This window comes from Manis javanica, chromosome 3 (genome assembly GCF_040802235.1).
Source record: "Manis javanica isolate MJ-LG chromosome 3, MJ_LKY, whole genome shotgun sequence".
NCBI classification, from domain to species: domain Eukaryota; kingdom Metazoa; phylum Chordata; class Mammalia; order Pholidota; family Manidae; genus Manis; species Manis javanica.
The window spans coordinates 38823523-38844058 of record NC_133158.1 but is presented as its reverse complement, the minus strand read 5'-3'; the positions used below and the strand labels follow the sequence as shown (position 1 = coordinate 38844058).

At 44.2% G+C, this 20536-nt stretch overlaps 1 protein-coding gene across 4 annotated transcripts in view; it reads left to right on the top strand.

Moving 5' to 3' along the window:
- The first annotated feature begins 221 nt into the window (after window positions 1-221).
- The window catches only part of PRMT2 (protein arginine methyltransferase 2), a 60090-nt gene continuing 39775 nt past the window's right edge, over window positions 222-20536 (top strand). Inside the window, exons 1-2 of one of the 4 annotated variants that reach the window (XM_037023750.2) lie at window positions 222-582; window positions 15352-15451. In XM_037023750.2, coding sequence (XP_036879645.2) covers window positions 15413-15451 — 39 coding nt within the window. In that variant the 5' untranslated portion in view covers window positions 222-582; window positions 15352-15412. Of the gene's footprint in view, window positions 583-13650; window positions 13791-15351; window positions 15452-20536 lie in introns of those variants that run through there. The other 3 variants (XM_037023752.2, XM_037023749.2, XM_037023751.2) reach the window with 3 other exon arrangements.

Below are 20536 nucleotides of genomic sequence, written 5' to 3'. Positions count from 1 at the left end.
GGGGGTGCTGACCTGGTTTGAACGCCAGTTGCAGGGTACACGGGGCGCGTTGAGGCATCTCTGCCCCCTGGGCCTCCGTTCCAGGTCCCTTCTCCCTGGCGGCCCCTTCTGGTCCGGCCGCCCCAGGAGTCAGGAGCACGTGACTTCCCGGACCAATCACAGCTCCCCGCCCTGATAACGGGTCCAGGGATGGTCACCTGACACCGACCAGGCCGGAAGTTCCTGGAAGGAGCAGCTAGTCCCCTGAAGAGGGGAGGTCACCCCACCAGCCACTACTGCACCCCCTCACCCCAGTACTCCTCCACCCTCCTTCCCGCTCCCTCACACCGCCAGCCACCCTCACCTTTCTGCGCCCTTTCGGCCCTCCCTTCCCCTTCCCTTTCCTCCCCCCCAGCTCTCCTCCCTGCTTACCCCATCTCCCCTCCTCCCTCACCACTCCTCACCCCCTCACAACTGTGCACCCCAGCCCCACCCCCACCTAACGGTCCCCGCCTTGCCCACCCACCCGGCTCTGGGAAAGCAGCGTCTGCAGCCACGAAGAAGCCAGGCACATAGACTTTGCTCCTCTTCCCAGTTTTTCAGGTATTTCGCTTTTATTTCATGTTTAGTAGCTAGGGAGACTTGTTACAACACTCTGTTTAATGGTAATACAAGAAATCAATTAGTTTATGACTTTCTAAGAATGTGCCCTTAAAAAAAAATCAGGAAACGGAGAGGGTAAGATTATTTTGAATGGTCCTAGAAGTGAGTTTTAATATTCGTAACTGGATTATTTGAAACTTGGTTCCTTTGCGTGGGTGCAAGCACGAAGTTCAGCTCTGCCCCTACGCCGACTCCCGGGCCGCGCAGACCGTGGCTCGGCGCAGCCAGGTCGTAGGCGTCGTCCCCAAGACCGACCGGGTGTGCGCTCAGCACCAGGGCCCGGAAGCGAAGTCTCCCGCCGGACGCGCGTCTCGGGGGGCGCAGAGATCGGCGCCGGCCGGAGGGTCCTGCTCCTGCTCCGCAGGCTACCCGCAGATCCCGCAAAGCGCGATCCCTTCCGGAGAGCTTCGCCGAATGTAGACCTGGGAGTCTCAGTTCTGATTCGAGTGAAAATGCAAGTACTTCTTGCTTTGTGAGCCATGTCTTTCCATTTAGAACTGTCAGCATAAAGTATTCACTCGGTAATCAGAGCTCACCGCAGGAAGGGGTGCCCGACAGCCCTAGGCTTCCTGTGTGCTGCTGGGGGGCAAGTTCAAGGAAGGGCAGCCTCTTCCAAGGGTTGTGGACAAAACTTTGTGTTCTCAAATGCGGTGGACACTTAAGGAAGCCGCACACGTCCGGAGCCAGCTTTGGTGGTCAGTTCTTGTTTTCTGGGTCAGGGTTCTACATAGCCACATGCCGCATAACTGAGAATTTACTTCCTTACCGATTATTACCAAGAGTCCCTGGACCAGTCAGCTAACACAGGTGCGTAAAACAGCAGAAAAAAGAACAGGGCCATTAAAAACAGCCCTTGGAAAGAGGTTTTCAATTTCTCATTCACATAGCAATCAAGTTTCCTAAGTAGCTACAACAGGGCTGGAAAGCTCAGCTCTTACTAGCGGACAAGCCCTTGCTGTCAGCTTCCTTGCATGACCTTCATCTCTGTTACCAAACAGCTTTGCTGCTTTCTCTATTTCACTGGTGTTCAAAGAACTTGTGGCAGGCAGTGGTAACCGTGGCAACGAAGGCCATAAACTCCTGGAAGTCACATTCACCATCTCCATCACTGTCCAATGTTTCCATGACTTTGTCCACAACCTCCTGCTCTTTGCTTTCCTAAGAGAGATAAGAGAAGTTACCCAGCTTGCTTTTAAATGAAATTTAGGGCCATCAAAACAGTAAAAGTTGGCTGACTTTAATAATTTGTACCAGAAACAACCTAATATACAAAATGCAAAATATCAAATACCAGAAAGATTTATCCTGTAACCAGAGGACCATTGGTGAGCAGAAGTCTCTGGACATCTGAGCCCTCTCTTCCACCTTACTTGAGGTCCAGTGGGACCTTGGCTACTTGAAAAGACTGAATGAAACAATCAAGGTCTGAAAAGCTGCAGATTGTTTTTACCATACTTAAAAACACCCAGAAAGGAACAGTCTAGATCAGCCTGAGCATATTATATACAAGTGTCCTGAAGGAAAAAACTGAACTTTTGCCATCGTGTATTTCACTGTTTGTGTGTGCGGAAGTTCCTATAGTAAAAGCTTCCAGTGGATTTTCATGGTTTTAAAGTTGTTTGTTGTTTGTTTGTTTCCCCTGAAATTACTCTTAGTAATTTAGAAATATCTCCTTCATTTGTTAACTCCTTGTATTCCTTCAGCCACTTGCTTTCTCAGTGTCATGACGCTTCCTGCCTGACACTGAAGCCGAGTGGATGTGTCACAAAGTCTCAGAGGGGCGCTTTGCAGGGCTGTGGTGGAAAGAATGTGGCATTTAACGCTGAATAGCCTGAACGCAGACCATCCACAATAGCCAACCCCCAGGGCAGGAGAGCTGGGTCTGAGGAAGACAAGTGTGACACATAATGGTTGCCTTGAACCTAAACATATGAAAGGTTAAGGGTCCATTCTGTGCCTGTCTCAGCCTGTGGATGGTGATGTTATCTGCTAGAAATGCTTGGGGCACTTCTCGGGGCTAATATTTGTGGCGTGCCTCCACAGACAGTGTACGGGGAAGCTAGTGCTGTTGTGGCTGGAGCAGCCCATGTGGTTCTAACTGTGACTGCAATACACACCTGAGCAACTGTGAGAAGACAAAAATTCCTTGCTCACAAGTTCTGGAGGGCACGCGGCATGCCTGGGGCCGCACAGTGAGGCTGCAGGTGGGGAGAGTGCACGAGGGCCAGGCTCTGCCTTTGGTGGGGTCCCGGGTGAGGTCGAGGGCCTTGCAGGTCCACTCTTTATTGGTGGATTTAAAACGTAAGACTGGGAATCAGAGCACAGGAAGGGAAAAGCGAGCTGTCAGAAGATCACTTCTCTGTGTCAACCACAGGTTTCTAAAAAAGAGAACTTCCTAGGTGGGGTGGCCTGTCTCTCCATCTCCTTCTGTACTTGGTGATGTGTTTATTCGAGTTCGATGTCTTTGAAGTGGATACCTCACAAACGCATAATGTCAGGCACCTCTATTACAATAAAGAAAGCTTGGAGGGGGGTACCTAGTAAACATACTGTTCCTCATGTAATTGTAGATTAATGATACCAAAAGAAAAAAAAGAGCTGTCAAGTACTTGTACTATGCTATTATAAATGGGTTTTTTAAATAGTTCATTTTTAATCTTTTGCTCCTAATAAGAAGAAACACACTCATTTCTCTATGTTGATCTTGTGTCCCACAATCTGGCTGAACTCACTCACTTGTTCTAGTGGTTGTTCTGTAGATTCCCTAGGCCATTCTGTGTGAACACTCTAACCATCTGTGAATATACACAATTTTATTTCTTTCTAATAGAAATGATAGAAATAGTTATTTATAATAGTTACTCCATTTATTTATTTATTTACTCTCCTCATCATGCTGGCTAAGATTTCCTATAAAATGCTAAATAGAAGTGAAAGTGGATACATTTGCCTTGTTTCCAATTGTCAGGTATCTAGGCAGATGGGAGCACGTGGCCCTGTCCTGGACAAGGTCCTCCCCCTCTCCACCCACCCTCTTGTCACCAGATGGCTGAATACATGCCCAAACCCTCCTGTTTAAGGTTCAGTTTCCTGCCATATCAAGACCAAACAAGATGTAAAAAAGCTCAAGAGGGCTTCCAGACCCCAACACCGATTGCCCGCAGACACACTAAGACCGAGAAGATGACCTAAGTTCCTTCGCTTGGGTAGTATGTGTGGGTAAGCACCTCTGCACTAGGAAGAAGGTTATATAACTTGAAGCTGTCAGTCAACATGTCAATCGAGTAAGACATGGGGTGGGTCTTTCCACCAGCTTCAAAGGCAACTCTAACCCTACAAGCAGGGCTCCTGGGTTCCACACAGCCCACCCCACCCATCTCCAGAATGGACTTCCCCTTTGCTTAATAAACTCCTATCGCTTAGACTGCTCTGTCTCTTGCTTGAATTCTTTCCTCAGAGAAGACAAGGACTGAGAAAACAACACCCTCAAGCTGTGACATAATGAAAACTTTCAATATGACATCATTAAGTATAATTTTAGTAATAGGGTTTTTGATGTATTTCAGATAGAAGTTCTATTTTGGCTGATTTTTTGAAAAAATCATGATTGGGTACTGCATTTTGTCAAATCCTTTAAAAACTTATTGAAATGGTCATACTGTTTTTCTCCTTTATTCTGTTGAAGTGGTGAATTACATTGATTTTCAAGAGTTAGTCCCATTTTGCACTGCTGGGATAAACTCACTTGGCTATAATATATATCTCCTGTATTGTTAGGCTTAATGTGCTAATATTTTAAGAATTTTCGTGTCTGTTTTTATGAAAGGTGTATGCAATTTTCTTGCATTTGTCAGGTGTTTGTATCAGAGTTGTTTGCCTCATGAAACAAATTGGGACATGTCCATCCCCTATTTTCATAAAAGGTTATTTCTTTCTTACACATTTGATAGAATCTACCGGTGAAACTATTTGGGGCTTGAATTTTCCTTGTGGGAAGATTTTTTATAAGAATAAATTTATTGTGTATATTTTTTCTCTTGTGTCAGTTTTGATAACTAATGCCTGTTAACCTTAAAAGTAAAAGACAGTACTTTACCAACAAAAGTGCTTTTCTTTTTGAGAACAACAGAGAATTGCAGTCCAGGACCGGCAAGCTGCAGCAGAAACAGGCAAGTCCAGAGAAGAGAGGAGAGGCCCTTTCATAGAGGAAGGGGGCTGAATCAGGGGACCCTGGGAGCCCCATGTGTCCTGGCTGCTCATTGGCTGAGTCGTGACAGCCTCACTGGCTGGGCTGCAGCAGGGAGGCAGCAAATGGCAGCCTTCTTCCTGCTGTGGGAAAGCAGCTCATCAGTGTGGTGCCAACTTGTCTGGTGAGGGTGCGGTGGTCTGAGATTCCCTGTGGTATCAGAGGTTTACGAGGAGTTGGGAGCAAGAGAGCTTCTCCTGCCTGCTTTCACATTCCTGTCAGTGAGGTTTCTCGTGATTTTCACATGCCTTTTAAAGGAGTTTGTCCATTTCATACAAGTTATCAAATGTATTGACTTAAAGTTGTTCATGGTTGTCTTGCCAATGGGTTTCAGCCCCAGGCAGGTTTGCTATGGATTCAGTGTGACTAAAGGAATTGACAGCAAAACGTTCTTGGGGTGAAAGGGTTTATTATTTATTACCCAGCTTGTTCTCTGGCAGTAGGTCGAGCACTAGCACCTCTGCCTCTGCCCAGAGCACTGGGCCGAGCTCTCTATATAGCTCAATAATAGCTTGTTGCCTACAGGTGTGGAAGCGGTAGCCTGACAAGAGGCCAGTTACGTCATCAGGTGGTTTAAGTTCAGTGAGGATCCTGCCCATAGAAACCCCAACTTCCCCACAATGGTCTTCTTATCTTTTTAACATTGGTGTGATCTGGAAAGAGTTCCCTTTTTTCCTTTGTAATATTGATAGTATTTTTTTCTCTCGATAATGTTTGCTGGGGGTTTATTCTATAAATTTTTTCAAAGAACCAATTTTTGTCTTTAATATTTTTCTATTTTTTCCTAGTTCACTGATTGATATCTTTACTATTTCCTTACTTTGACTTACTTTGATTTATGATTGTTATAATTGTTGGGAAGGAAAGGACTTGGTTTGGTGTCACAGGGAAGTCACATGTAGTGATGAGACAGGGACCATGGGCTTAGCGCAGGGTGAGGGCCTCTGGGAAAAGCAAGGGAGGGTATTTACAGACAGAGCAATGTAAGTACATGTAGGAAACCCCCTACCAAAACTCTGTGTTAAACATTAATCTCTAGGGTCATTCTTCAGTGAGATCAGTTAATATTCCCCAGATAAAGAAGAGTAGCACATGTTTTTATTATGCTTATCATTTGTAATCATGTGTAAGATTCACTTTAGCATACTAAAAGGCCCAGGCCTATGTGCTGTCTTCCCTCCTTCCGATTTGATGAGGTGATTTGCAAACTGGGCAACCAATTTAGCATGCAGACCCAGCTGTAAACAACATAGTAAAAGGCAGGAAGGATTCCACCTTCAAGATAAGATTGCATTTTAACACCCAGGAAGTTTAACAAGTAAGATTCTTTTCTGGGAATTGTTTAATCCCTTCTTCATATTTAAATGATAATTGTGCTGGATACAGTATTCTTGGTTCAAGGCCCTTCTGTTTCATTGCATTAAATATATCATGTCATTCTCTTCTGGCCTGTAAGGTTTCTGTTGAGAAGTGTGATGATAGTTTGATGGGTTTTCCTTTTTAGGTGACCTTTTTCCTCCCTCTAGCTGCCTTTAAAACTCTGTCCTTGTCATTGATCTTTGCCATTTTAATTATTATGTGTCTTGGTGTTGTCCTCCTTGGGTCCCTTCTGTTGGGAGTTCTGTGTACTTCCATGGTCTGAGCAATTATTTTCTCCCCCAGTTTGGGGAAGTTTTCAGCAATTATTTCTTCAAATACACTTTCTATCCCTTTTTCCTCTCTCTTCTTCTGGTACACCTGTAATGCGGATATTGTTCCTTTTGGATTGGTCACACAGTTCTCTTAATATTGTTTCATTCCTGGAGATCCTTTATCTCTCTCTTCATCAGCTTCTATGCATTCCTGTTCTCTGGTTTCTATTCCATCAATGGCCTCTTGCATCTCATCCATTCTGCTTATAAATCCTTCCATAGATTGTTTTATTTCTGTTGTCTCCTTACTTTGTCCTTTAGCTCTTGTATTTTTCTCTGCAGCTCCATCAGCATGGTTATGACCTTTATTTTGAATTCTTTTTCAGGAAGATTAGTTAGGTCTATCTCTCCAAGCTCCTTCTCAGAGGTTGTCTCTGTAATTTTGGTCTGGATCAAATTCTTCTGCTTTTTCATGGTTTTAATGGGGAGCTGGTGTGTGTATCAGCTAGGAGAACGTCTCTTCTTGCTAGTTTGTGGCCTTCCTCTCCTGGGAGAACAGCAACCCCCAGTGGCTTGTGCTGAGCAGCTGTGTGCAGACGGGATCTCTTATTCTTGTCCTGCCGCAGTGAAAGAAGCTCTGCCCTGCTGCTGTGGGCGTGGCCACCCACAGGCTGCTGCTCTGCTGTGGTGGAGCAGTGCCAGAGGGAGAATGGGTGGGAGACTCTTTATAGCTGTGAGGGGCCTCGGAGCTGCACTGCCGCCCAGGGGGTTAGGGCGCCCAGAGTTCCCTGGGATTCCCAGCTGCTTGGCTAAGTGTCCCAGGACACTTCTGTCCAGCTGCGGGGTCCCTGTCCCTTTGAGACTTTCAAAAAGCACTCGCTTTTCTTTGTCCCAGGGGCGCCAGCTGCAGGGACCCACTTGCAGGTTTTACTGTCCCATTTCCCTAGTATTCAGCACCCCATGCACTGTGTGGCTGTGCTCCCAGTGTGGATGGCTAGGGCTGGGTGTTTAGCAGTCCTGGGCTCCCTCTCCCTCCCCGCTCTGACTCCTCTCCTCCCACTGGGAGCTGGGGTGAGGGGCGCTCGGGTCCTGCCAGGCTGCGGCTTGTATCTTACCCTCTTGGTGAGGTGCTGGGTTCTCTCAGGTGTAGATGTAGCCTGGCTGTTGTCCTGTATCTTCTGGTCTCTCTTTTAGGGATAGTTGTATTTGTTGTATTTTCAAAAATATATATGGTTTTGGGAGGAGATTTCTGCTGCTCTACTCACGCCGCCATCTTGGCTCCTCTCAGGAGCTCTGTCTGTCCTCCTGAGACAGGGACCGTGGCTGTAGTCAGAGCAGGGTGAGGGCCTCTGGAAAAAGACCCCCACCAAAACTCCATATTAAATAATTAAGCAAAGACAGAGTCACATTAATTTTCTAAAGTAAAATATCAAACTAGGAATATAAACATTCTTCAGTGAAGATTACTTAAAACTAAAAAGCCAGGAATAACCTGGCCTGGAATGTTTGAACATCCCCCAGATAAGAAAATACTTCAGCATAGCCTGTGTCTTCATTGTGTCAATTAAATGAGGCTATTGTAAAATTTACTTTAGCAGCTAAAAGGCCCAGTTTATCTTTAACTTTGCCCAGATGCTGCTTTTCCTCCTCCAGCTGGAATCAAGTCAGTAACTCAGCTCACCTTGAAAGCAAGACAAGCAGCCTTGACTGATATGCTCCCAAACCAAGAACCTGCTATTCTGAGAAAGAATCAAAGCAGTAAATTTCTTATGTTAACTCTACAAAACAGTCCAGAAAACTGATAAGAAACTTAGTGTCTCTTCAAAGATAAGAAACTTAGTGTCTCTTCAAAGATAAACATTTAGAGACTGTCTGGTGGGTCTGCATCCCTAGCTCTTTGTCTCTCAGCCACCTGTAAGTCCCCTAGACAACACACCACCCGGGGCTCTCCTGTCCCCTCCTGGTGTGAGCTGGGAGCTCTGTCTGTCCTCTCACTGTATCTCTCAATAAAAGCCTCCCCTTAGCTCTCCTACCTTTGATGCCAGAGTTCTTGTTCATGAAGCTGAAGAATGAGCTTCACAAATACTCAAGGTAGGAGAGCAAGGTACAGGCTTTTTTTGGTATGTATTTATTTATTTTAATTCATTTTATTATCATTAATCTACAATTACATGAAGAACATTATGGTTACTAGACTCCCGCCTTCACCAAGTCCCCCTCCAAACCCCATTACAGTCACTGTCCATCAGTGTAGTAAGATGCTGTAGACTCACTACTTGTCTTCTCTGTGTTGCACATCCCTCCCTATGCCTCCCCCCACATTATACATGCTAATCGTAATGCCCCCTTTCTTTTTCTCTGCCCTTATCCCTCCCTTCCCACCCCTCCTGCCCAGTCCCTTTCCCTTTGGTAACCGTTAGTCCATCCTTGGGTTCTGTGATTCTGCTGCTGTTTTGTTCCTTCAGTTTTTCTTTGTTCTTATACTCCACATATGAACGAAATCATTTGGTACTTGTCTTTCTCTGCCTGGCTTATTTCACTGAGCACAATACCCTCTACCTCCATCCATGTTGTTGCAAATGGTAGGATATGTTTTTTTCTTATGGCTGAGTAATATTCGCTTGTGTATATGTACCACATCTTCTTTATCCATTCATCCACTGCTGGACATTTAGGTTGCTTCCATTTCCTGGCTATTGTAAATAGTGCTGCGATAAACATAGGGGTGCACCTGTCTTTTTCAAACTGGAGTGCTGCATTCTTAGGGTAAGGGTACAGGCTTTTATTTAGAGATCGAGTGAAAGGACAGAGCTCCTGGCTTACACCAAGAGGGGACAGGAAAGCCTGTGGTGGTGCGGTGTGTAGGGGTTTTATAGGCAGTCGAGGATATTTGGGAACCTGAAAACAAAGCTTAGGAGTATGGACTTACGTGATCCCTGAATATTAAAAATTAACTTAACATAAGGAATTTCCTGCCTTGATTTCTCTCTGGGACACCTGAGTCTTGGTCTGGGAGCGTATCAGAAGGCCACCTGCCCAGCCCCCAGGTGGGCCGAGGCATTGTCTATTTGCTAAAGAATCCTGCCTCTTAAACTTCCTGGGTGTTAAAATGCACTCTTATCTTTAAGATGGAATTCTTTCTGCCTTTTACCATGCTGTCTACAGCTGGGTCTGCATGCTAAATTAGTTGCTCAGTTTGCAAAGTCACCTCCTCAGATCTGAAGGAGGAAAGACAGCACATAGGCCTGGGCCTTTTAGCATGCTAAAGTGAATCTTACACATGATTACAAATGATTAGCATAACAAAACATGTGCTACTCTTCTTTATCTGGGGAACATTAACTGATCTCACTGAAGAATGACTCAAGCTTAATGTTCAACATCGTTTTAGTAGGGGGGAGGTTTCCTTGCATGTAGTTACATTGCTCTGACTGTAAATATCCTGCCTTGCTTTCTCCGGAGGCCCTCACCCTACTCTGACTAGACCCACGGTCCCTGTCTCTCCTTGACTGTTTGCTAAGTTCATTCTTCGAATCCACAAACAAGAACCCCGGCATCAGTAAAACAAGAGATCAAAGTCAAGAAAGCAAAGTAAGTTTTAATACACTCTGCACAGAGTAACAGAGCGGGTCTGCCTAAGACAAGACAGGCAGGCGTGGATGCTCATTCTGAGGCTGCTTTTATGTGGTTTTGGCAGGACAGAGAGGTCCTTAATTGACAGCTGTCAGCTCTCTAGGCTTCTTCTGATTGGTGAAATGGGGACAGGGCTGTGCTGTGCCTGTGCCTCTGCTGTTTCTTATCTGGGGGGACCCTGGACATTTCCAGAGTCACTCTTGGACCCTGTGGATTAATCTGATTAACTCTGAGTCATTTCTGGCTTTCTGGTTCTATTTGATCAACTTCCTAAGTCATCTTTGGGGGGCCCTTTCTCCTTTCCATCCTGCTCATTTCTTTCTTTCTGCCTAACATAATTATATTATGGAAAATACTGAAAATACCTGGACTGGATCACTGATGGAAAAAGTAAGCGGCACTGTGAGGTCTTGGAATGTTGAGGCTCTATTTCACACTGGCAGGCTCAGAGGGGAGTAATTTCTCAAAAAGTCTGAGCTCCCAACAAAGGCAAAAGGAACAATATATATTTTTCTGCTTTTTTATCTGTAACATTCCTACATGCACAGCAAGTGAGCAGGCAGGGGGAGGGAGTTTAGGGAGTGAACCTTGGGACTCAGTGCTCGGCAGATCGGGAAAACAAGGGAGTGTTTTTTTTGTTATTTGTGTTGAGGAGAGGGGGTGAGATGGAGGGGAGCCCACCGGGGCTAGTGAAAGGAAAGGAGCGACACATAGCAGCAATTCACCGGAGAGTTCCACTTTATTAGGGAAAGGTGCTGGGTTATATAGGAACGGGCATGAATTGATTGAGGTGTCACTTCTACGGGGCTGGTGGCTGTTGGCTAGGTGCTGGGATTGGGAGGGAAGCGAGAGGTGATTGGGCTTCAGGTGGCGCCGGCAGGAACCAAGGACCCCGAAGAGAAGCTGGAAGTTTGCCATCTTACTGGTGGGGGCCCTTCAGCTAGGTTGCTGCCCTTATAAATTTTCTCTATCAATTACTTTTTAAATTTAGCTTAAGCTGGAAGTTTAGATCATTGATTTAATTTTTTTTCTTCCAATATAAGCGACGAAAGCACCAATTTCTCTCTAAGCTCTGTTCTATCTTCATCCCCCAATTCAATATGATCAGTCCATTTTGGCTGTTATAACGAAAATACCATAAACTGTGTGGTGTATAAACAACAAACATTTATGTCTTAACAGTTCTGGAGGCTGGGAAGTCCAAGATCACAGTGCGGACACTTCAGTGTCTACTGAGGGTTTCCTGGTTCATAAATGGCAGTCTTTTTTGCTGACGGGCAGTGAGCTCTCTGGGGTCTCTCTTACAAGATTACTACTGTCTTGCCAATGGGTTTCAGCCCAGGGCGAGTTCGCTATGGATTCAATGTGACCAAAGAAATTGACAGCAAAACTTTCTTGGGGTAAAGGGGTTATACCCAACTTTATTACCAGGTGGTCAGTCACTAAAATCCCATTCACTCAGAGCGAGTCTGCATGCAGCAAGCTGGTCTCTGCCTCTGGGCCTCTATCCTCTGTCCTCGGTGCTGCCACCACTCCAGCCTCTGCTCTGCTCTTCTGCAGCCTTGCAGCCCTGCTACCCTGACGCGCCCAGAGCACTGGGCGGAGCTCTTTATATAGAGTCAACAGCCATGTATTGCCCACAGGTGTGCAGTGAGCCAGTCAACCAGGGCCAGGTGAGAATCCTGGCCACAGGAACTCTCATTTTATCCACACAGATATTCAGACCTCAGCAGTATCTTTTCATTATCATACAATTTGAATTTTTAAAAAATCCCTTTGGTTTCTTCCTTTGAATCATGGGTTATTTAGATGTATGCTGCTTTATTTACAAGTAATTTGAGTTTTTCTAGATTTCTTATTGTTTTGATTCCTAATCTCTTTCACTATTATTAGGCAGGAAAATACATATGAGGGGGGTGGAAAGAGAAAGGCCAAGAAAGTCCACTAAAAAGGCCCAGAGTTAATTAATTAAAGCTCAAAAAGCCAGTAGCAACCTGGCCTGGAATGTTTGAATATTCCCCAGATAAAGGAGGGTATCTCAGCACAGCCCATGTCTTTATTATGTTAATCATGCAGGCCCAGCTTGTTTTTTAACTTTACCTAAATGCCGTTTTTTTCTCCTTCCGGCCCTAATCAAGTAGTTTGTAACCTAGGCAACTAATTTAGCATGCAGGCCCAGCTGTAAACAGTAAAAGGCAGGAAGGATTCCATCTTATAGATTGTATTTTAATACCCAGGAAGTTAAAAATGTAAGATTAACTTACTCTTTAGCAGACAATAACAGCCCACCTTGGGGGCTGGACAGGCAGCCTTGTTTGATATGTTCCTGGACCAAGACTCCAGAGAAATCAGAGCAGGAAGTTCCTCGTGTTAAATTAATTCTAAGAATTCAAAGACCACTTAACAGGTCTGCACCCCCGGCCCTTAGTCACATTCCTGAAGAATCCTTAAAAGGGGGAACCCCAACCTTTCGGGGTGCTCCTCTGTCTGAGGTCACCTGCACTTTCCCAGTGCTTAACCTTTTAATCTTAAACTTTCTTTCCAACCTTTCAGGGCGCCTCTTCTCGCTGAGGCTGCTGCACTTACTCTCTAAGTAACTTTAAATCTTTTACTCTGCTTCCCTACTGTGTCTCTGCCCTTCACTTCTTTGTTGCGGCAGGGACAAGGGCCGAGGAAATACACAAGGCTGCACCAACACTGTGGTCAGAGAACATACTCTTAAAAGATTTCAGTATTTGCAATTTATTGTGATTCGTTTTTAGAGCAGCATATAGTCTACCTTAACATGCCATGTGAGCTTAATAAGGTACATTATGCAGTTTGTTGTTAAGTCATCGGTGTGATGGTGTCTAGATCTTCTATATCCTTACTGTGCTTGTTTGTCTATTTTCGTTACTAGAGCACAGATGACACTTGATGTTAATTAGTGCTATTGAAGACGGAGTTTTTAGATTTCAATGTCCAACTTGATTACTACTATATTGGCCCTTCAGCTAGTGACGTTAGTAATACTTAATTTGTAGATTTTGCACTATCTGTATACACATTCATGTCATCTGTGAATAATGACAGTTTCACTTCTTTGTATCTCTATTCTGTCTCTTGCCTGCTTGCATCGGGTAAGACCACCAGAACCTGATGAGTGGAAATGGTGACAGAGGACACCCCTGTCCTGTTCCGGATCCTTTGTGCCCGGCCCCGCCCCGCGCCCACCATCACCTCCCCTTCTCCCTCCCGGGGTCTGTCTCGCCCCCTGCCTACCACCCCATCCCGGGGTCTGACCCCTGGACGCATGGCCAAGCCCTCCTGTTCGGCCCCAGCGCCCGAGCTTGCGAGACGGCGGGAGGGAGACCCGGGAAGTGCGCCTGCGCGGAGCACTTGGATCCAGGCCGCTTTCTTCAGTAAATGCCTGCAGGCCGTGCGCCTGCGCGGCCGAGACGGTTGCTCCATTCTTGACTGCGGACGCGTCCGAAGTACGCATGCGGAAGGCGCTGGGCCCAGGGCGGGGCCTTGTTTCCGCACGGCCTATGCGCAGCGCGCCTGCGCGGGCCGAGGGCGGTGGCTCTGGTCCTGGGAGCTCTTTTCCTTCTTTGCGCCGGCGGTGTGGACGCAGCTCGCAGTGGGGAATCGCGGCTGAGGTAGGTCTTCCGTGGGTAGTGCGGTCGCTGGACTGCGCATGAGGCAGGCCGACCCTATAGAGGGTCCTCGCTCGGCCAGTGCGTCAGACGGCTACCCGCGGCCTGTGCAGACCTCCGGCGTCCTTCTTACCTGTGCCCCGCGCCGGAGGTTGACCACGAACTCTGCGCCGCTCCTCCAGGCCACGCCTTCTAGAGACACGCCCCCTCCGGGCACGCCCCGGCCTGGCCACGCCTCCTCCGTCTCTGTGGCGGGAGCCCCGCGGCCCTGACCCTGCGTCACACACGTGTCCCGCTCCTGCCTCTTCGCTTGGGCCCGGTCCCTGCCCCTCGTTGACCCCTCACGATCCTGGGCCCTTTGCCCGGAGTGTGGGAGTGTCCCTGGCCTGCGTCCGCGTTCGGGCTTCCCCATCCCCGCCCCATCGGCTCGCCCTATCGTGCCCTCTTCCAGCCCCTCCCCGTCCAGCTGTCTGAATCCACCCCAGCCCCTTCCCGCCCCACCCTCCCCACCCAGCCCGCCGCCTCTGACCCTCCCGGGACCGCCGGACTGCCCTACGGCCGGCCCCGCCCCGCCGCTCCTGCCCTCCCCACCCCGCCTCGCCCCAGGAGCGTGCGCGTTCGCCAGGCCCCTACCCAGTCCTACTCCTGGCCTGGGGCCAACGCAGTGTTTGCTAATGAAAACGGATTGTGTGTGTATTAGTGTTAGTAATGACAAATGCCACAAAAACATGTATCACGTCTTGATTGATTAGTGAAGCGCATTTTAAACAGAGTTGCTCTGTAATTGAGAAACATTCCTCTGAGAGCATAGTAGGGATTGCTCTGTCACTGGAAAAGTGAGCGCTGGCAATGAGAAGGAAAGCCTCTGCGAGGTGCAGACCCTGGTTCCCTTTAGTGGGCCCGCTGTACAGCCCTGGTCCTGTCGGCCTGTGGGAATGGCATCAGAACTGCAGCTCAGGACCAGTCCGCAAGTGGGGAGAAGAAAGCAGAGGAGGCCACTTCATAGAGAAAAAGGGGGACTTCTGAGAATGAACCCCATTGGAGGAGAGCGAGGGTGTGGGGTGGTGGCAGCTTTTCACTGGCTGGGCTATGGTGACTTCTCATTGGCTGAAGTGCGCAATTTTCTTGGCTGAGCCTTTTACTGGGCCAGGGGGTATGGTTTATCTCTTCCGGCTGGGGCTGGAGGTTCCCCCGCGGGCTTCACGACTCCATTTGTTTATAAAGTTTCTCAGAAAGGACGTTTAATTGGAATTAAAGCTATGTTATCAGGGTTCCAAGATAAGATTTGCCATCTGCTGTTTGAAATCAGCTCAGTGACCTTACAAAAACGACAGGCCAATGACTAAGATTGACACCTTGCAGAATAGTGAAGAAAACACACTGTTGGAAGTTCATAAATTCTAAGCGCTTTTGTAAAGAATTGCGTTTGTAAGTTTCATTTCTATTCCATTCCTTGCACACAGTTTTTATTTGGTAAAGGACCTATATTATGGACTTTAGAAGTGAATCTTAGTAATTATTATGCAATATAACAAACCATTTTCTTATTCTCTGTTTTTTAAAGTAGAAACAGGAGAAAATGAAACATTAAAAGTGGCAGCTATGCGGCAGATCTTAAGTGAACAATGGCAACATCAGGTGACGGCCCCAGAAGTGGACTGCAGGTAACTTGTATCCTGGTGCATAGGGACCTGTATTTAAAAGCGGTGAACGTTACAGAGACCAAGCTAAGTCCAGAATGGTGGTGCTCCTGAAGGTGGCCACCAACCATGCGATGCTTAAATAAAGGAAATGCAGTATTTGAAGGGTTACAGGCGACATTCTGAATTGGGCATTGAGAACACCTCCCAGGAATCCAGGGTTCCATTTTTGGTACCTGGTGAAGAAAATGCATTTTCTTAAGAAGTTTTGTTTAGTAAAGTCCCAGGCATCATTTGTTAAAAGCAGGTTGGACATACTGGAAAAGATTTATGTGTTCATACTGCTTTTATGTCTGGGACACACACACAGTTTCATTCAGGTTAGCAGTAAATAACAGTCACCTTAAATTTCAAGGAATGTTGATAATGTAAAATTAAAAATCAAATGAATAATAAACAGTTTTTTTAAATCAAACATTTTCATGTCTGTTATGTTAATTTTAACATTTCTTTTTCTCCTTTCATTCTAATCCTGGCTCTAATTTCATTTGGGTGTTTATATATAGGAATTTTATTTATAGTTGGGTCATTTCATCAATCTGCTTCTTAAAATTAACCATAAAATGTTTTGAACTGTGGAAGTCTCATTTTTCTTTTGATAAATTTTAAGAAAATGAATATTTACAGAGTAATATTGCAAACAGCAAGCAAATATTACACAGAAGTGAAAACTTGTTAATGTTTTGTCATAATTTCCTCAAAAAAATATATACAGATAGACAGTTACAGATGATAAAAAGAAGATGATAGATGATAGGTAACAAAAGCACAGGTGTCATTTGCTTCCCAGTCCCAGCTCCATTCTTCTCATCTCCACAGGCAACCATTACTGTGAATTATTACTGTTCTTTGTGCTTTTGCACCACTTTTTTATACTTACTTGTTTATTTTTTTAATTAAAGTATCATTGATATACAATCTCATGATGGTTTCACAAAAATGACACTGTTTTCAACCTTCACCTATATTACCAAGTCCTCACACCCCCACTGAAGTCACACTGTCCATCAGCATAATAAGATGTTATAGAGTCATTACTTGTCTTCTCTGTGCTGTAGTGCCTTCCCTGTGACCTACCTATATTGTGATTTGCGAATTACAGTGCCCCTTGATCTCCTTCTCCCTCCCCACCCTCCCTCCTCACACGCTTTCCCTTTGGTAACCACTAGTCCCTTCTTAGAATCTTTCAGTCTGCTGCTGTTTTGTATTTTCAGTTTTGCTTTGTCGTCATACTCCACAAATGAGTGAAGTCATTTGGTACTTGTCTTTCTCTGCCTGGCTTATTTCATTGAACATAATACCCTCTGGCTCCATCCATGTTGTCACAAATGGGAGGATTTATTTTCCTTTTTTGGCTGCATAATATTCCACTGTGTATATGTGCCACATCTTTATCTATTCATCTATTGATGGACACTTAGGTTGCTTTCATTTCTTGGTTTTTGTAAATAGTGCTGCAGTAAACATAGGGGTGCATGTGTCTTTTTGAATCTGAGATCTTGTTTTCTTTGAGTAAATTCTTAGGAGTAGAATTACTGGTCAAATGGTATTTCTATTTTTAGTTTTTTTGAGGAACTTCCATATTGCTTTCCACAGTGGTTGTACTAATGTACATTCCCACCGACAATGTAGGAGGGTTTGCCTTTCTCTGCATCCTCACCAGCATTTATTGTTTCTTGTCTTTTGGATGTTGGCCTTCTTAACTGGTGTGAGGTGATATATCATTGTGGTTTTAGGTTGCATTTCCCTGATAATGAGCCACATGGTGCATCTTTTCCTGTGCCTGTTGGCCTTCTGAATTTCTTCTTTGGAGAAGTGTCTGTTCACATCCTCTGCCCATTTTTTAATTGGGTTATTTGCTTTTTGGGTGTTGAGGCATGTGATTTCTTTATGTTTTGGATGTTAACCCCTTGTTGGACAAATCATTTGTGAATATATTCTCCCATACTGTAGGATGCCTTTTTGTTCTACTGATGGTGTCCTTTGCTGTACAGAAGTTTTTTAGTTAGATGTAGTGCCACTTGTTCATTTTTTATTTTGTTTCCCTTTCCCAAGGAAATATGTTCAGGAAAAAGTTGCTCCTGTTTATATTCAAGATATTTTTGCCTATGTTTTCCTCTAAGAGCTCTGTGGTTTCATGACTTACATTCAGGTCTTTGATCCATTTCGAGTTTACTTTTGTGTATGGAGTTAGATAATAATCCAGTTTCATTCTCTTGCATGTAACTGTCCAGTTTTGCCAACACCAGTTGTTGCAGAGGCTGTCTTTTCCCCACTGTATATCCATGGCTCCTTTATTGCATATTAATTGACCATATATGCTTGGGTTTATATCTGGGCTATCTGTCCTGTTCCATTGATCTGTGGGTCTGTTCTTGTGCCAGTACCAAATTTTGATTACTGTAGCTTTGTAGTAGAGCTTGAAGTCGGGGAGCGTAATCCCCCAGCTTTGTTCCTTCTTAGGATTGCTTTGGCTATTCGAGGTCTTTTATGGTTCTGTATGAATTTTAGAACTATTTGTTTTAGTTCATTGAAGTGTGCTGTTGGTATTTTAATAGGGATTGCATTGAATCTGTAGATTGCTTTAGGCAGGATGGCCATTTTGACAATATTAATTCTTCCTATCCCTGATCACTGGATATATTTCCATTTATTGGTGTTTTACCTTCTCTCATGAGTGTCTTGTAGATCTTTCACCTCCTTGGTTAGTTTTATTCCTATGTATTTTATTCTTTTTGATGCAGTTGTAAATGGAGTGTTTTCCTGATTTCTCTTTCTGCTCATTTGTTGTTAGTATATAGAAATGCCACACATTTCTGTGTATTTGGTATCCTGCAACTTTGCTGAATTCAGTTATTAGTGTTAATACTTTTTTTGTGAAGCCTTTAAGGTTCTCTGTGTATAATGTATCCTTTGTAAACAGTGATAGTTTAACTTCTTTCTTACCAGTTTGGATTCCTTTTTTCTTTTTGTATTGTCTAATTGTGGTTAGGACCCTCCTGTACTATATTGTATAAAAGTGGTGAGAGTGGGTATCCTTGTCTTCTTCCTGATCTTAGAGGAAAAGCTTTCAGCTTTTTACTGTTAAATATGGTGTTGGCTGTGTGCTCATCGTATATGGGCTTTATTATGTAGAGGTACATACGTAACCTCTATACCCATTTTGTTGAGAGTTTTTGTTATAAGTGGATGTTGAATTTTTGTCAAATGTTTTTTCAGTATCTGTTGAGATGATCATGTGAGTTTTGTCCTTTTTGTTGATGTGTATGATGTTGATGGATTTTCTAATATTTTACCATCTTTGCATCCCTGGAATAAATCCCACTTGGTCATGATGGGTGATCTTTTTGATATGTTTTTAATTTGGTTTGCTAACATTTTGTTGAGTATTTTTGCATCTATGTTCATCAGGGATATTAGTCTGTAATTTTCTTTTTTTGTGGTGTCTTTGCCTGGTTTTGGTATTAGAGTGATGCTGGCCTCATAGAATGAGTTTGGTAGTATTCCCTACTCTTCTATGTTTTGGAAAACTTTAAGGAAGATGGGTATTAGCTCTTCCTTCAATGTTTAAGAAAATTCAATGGTTAAGCCATCTGGTCCTGGAGTTTTGTTCTTAGGTAGTTTCTTGATGTACCAATTCAATTTCACTGGTAATTGCTCTTTTCAGATTTTCTGATTTTTCCTGTGTCACCCTTGGAAGGTTGTATTTTTCTAGAAAGTTGTCCGTTTCTTCAAGGTTGTCTATTTTGTTGGCATATAATTTTTCATGGTATTCTCTAATAATTCTTTGTATTTCTGTGGTAGCTGTTGTGATTTTCCCTTTTTAATTTCTGATTCTGTTAATGTGTGTGTGCTCTTTTTATTTTTCTTGTTTAGTCTGGCTAGAGGTTTACCTATTTTCTTAATTTTCTCAAAAGAACCAGCTCCTGGTTTCATTCGTTCTTTCTATTGTTTTATTCTTCTAAATATTATTAATTTCTGTTCTGAACTTTATTATGTCCTTCCTTCTCCTGACCTTGGGCCTCATTTGTTTTTCTTTTTCTAGTTTAATTAATTATGAGTTTAGATTGTTCATTTGGTATTGCTCTTGTTTCTTGAGGTAGGCCTGTGTTGCAGTATACTTCCCTCTTAGCACAGCCTTTGCTCCGTCCTACAGGTTATGGGCTGAGTTGTTGTTTTCATTTGTCTCCATATATCACTCGATCTCTGTTTTTATTTGGTCATGGATCTATTGGTTATTTAGGAGAATATCGTTAAGCCTCCATGTGTTTGTAGGAGTTTTTGTTTTCTTTGCATAATTTATTTCTAGTTTCAGACCTTTATGGTCTAAGAAGCTGATTGGTACAATTTCAGTCTTTTTAAATTTATTGAGGCTTTTCTTGTGGCCCAGTGTGTGATCTGTTTTGGAAAGTGTTCCATGTGCACACGAGAGGAATGTGTATCATGCTGCTTTTGGGTGGAGAGTTCTGTAGATGTCTGTTAGGTCCATCTGTTCTAATGTGTTTTCCAGTGACTGTCTCCTTACTTACTTTCTGTCTGGTTGATCTGTCCTTTGGAATGAGTGATGTGTTGAAATCTAAAATGAATGCATTGCATTCTTTTCCCCCCTTCAATTCTGTTAGTATGTGTTTCACATATGTAGATGCTCCTGTGTTGGGTGCATAGATATTTGTAATGATTTTATCCTCTTGTTGGGCTGACCCCTTTATCATTGTGTAATGTATTCCTTTGTCTCTTGTTATTTTCTTTTTTGAAATCTATTTTATTTGTTACAAATACTGCAACTGCTGCTTTTTTCTCCCTTTTTTTTGCATGAAATATCTTTTTCCGTCCCTTCACTTTTAGTCTGTATATGTCTTTGGGTCTGAAATGGGTCTCTTGTATGTAGCAAATAGATGGGTCGTGTATTCTTAATCCATTCTGCCACTGTGTGTCTTTCGATTGGTGTATTCAGTCCATTTATATTTAGGGTGATTATTGATAGATATGTACTTATTACCATTGTAGGCTTTAGGTTTGTGGTTACCAAAGGTTCATGTGCACCTTCCT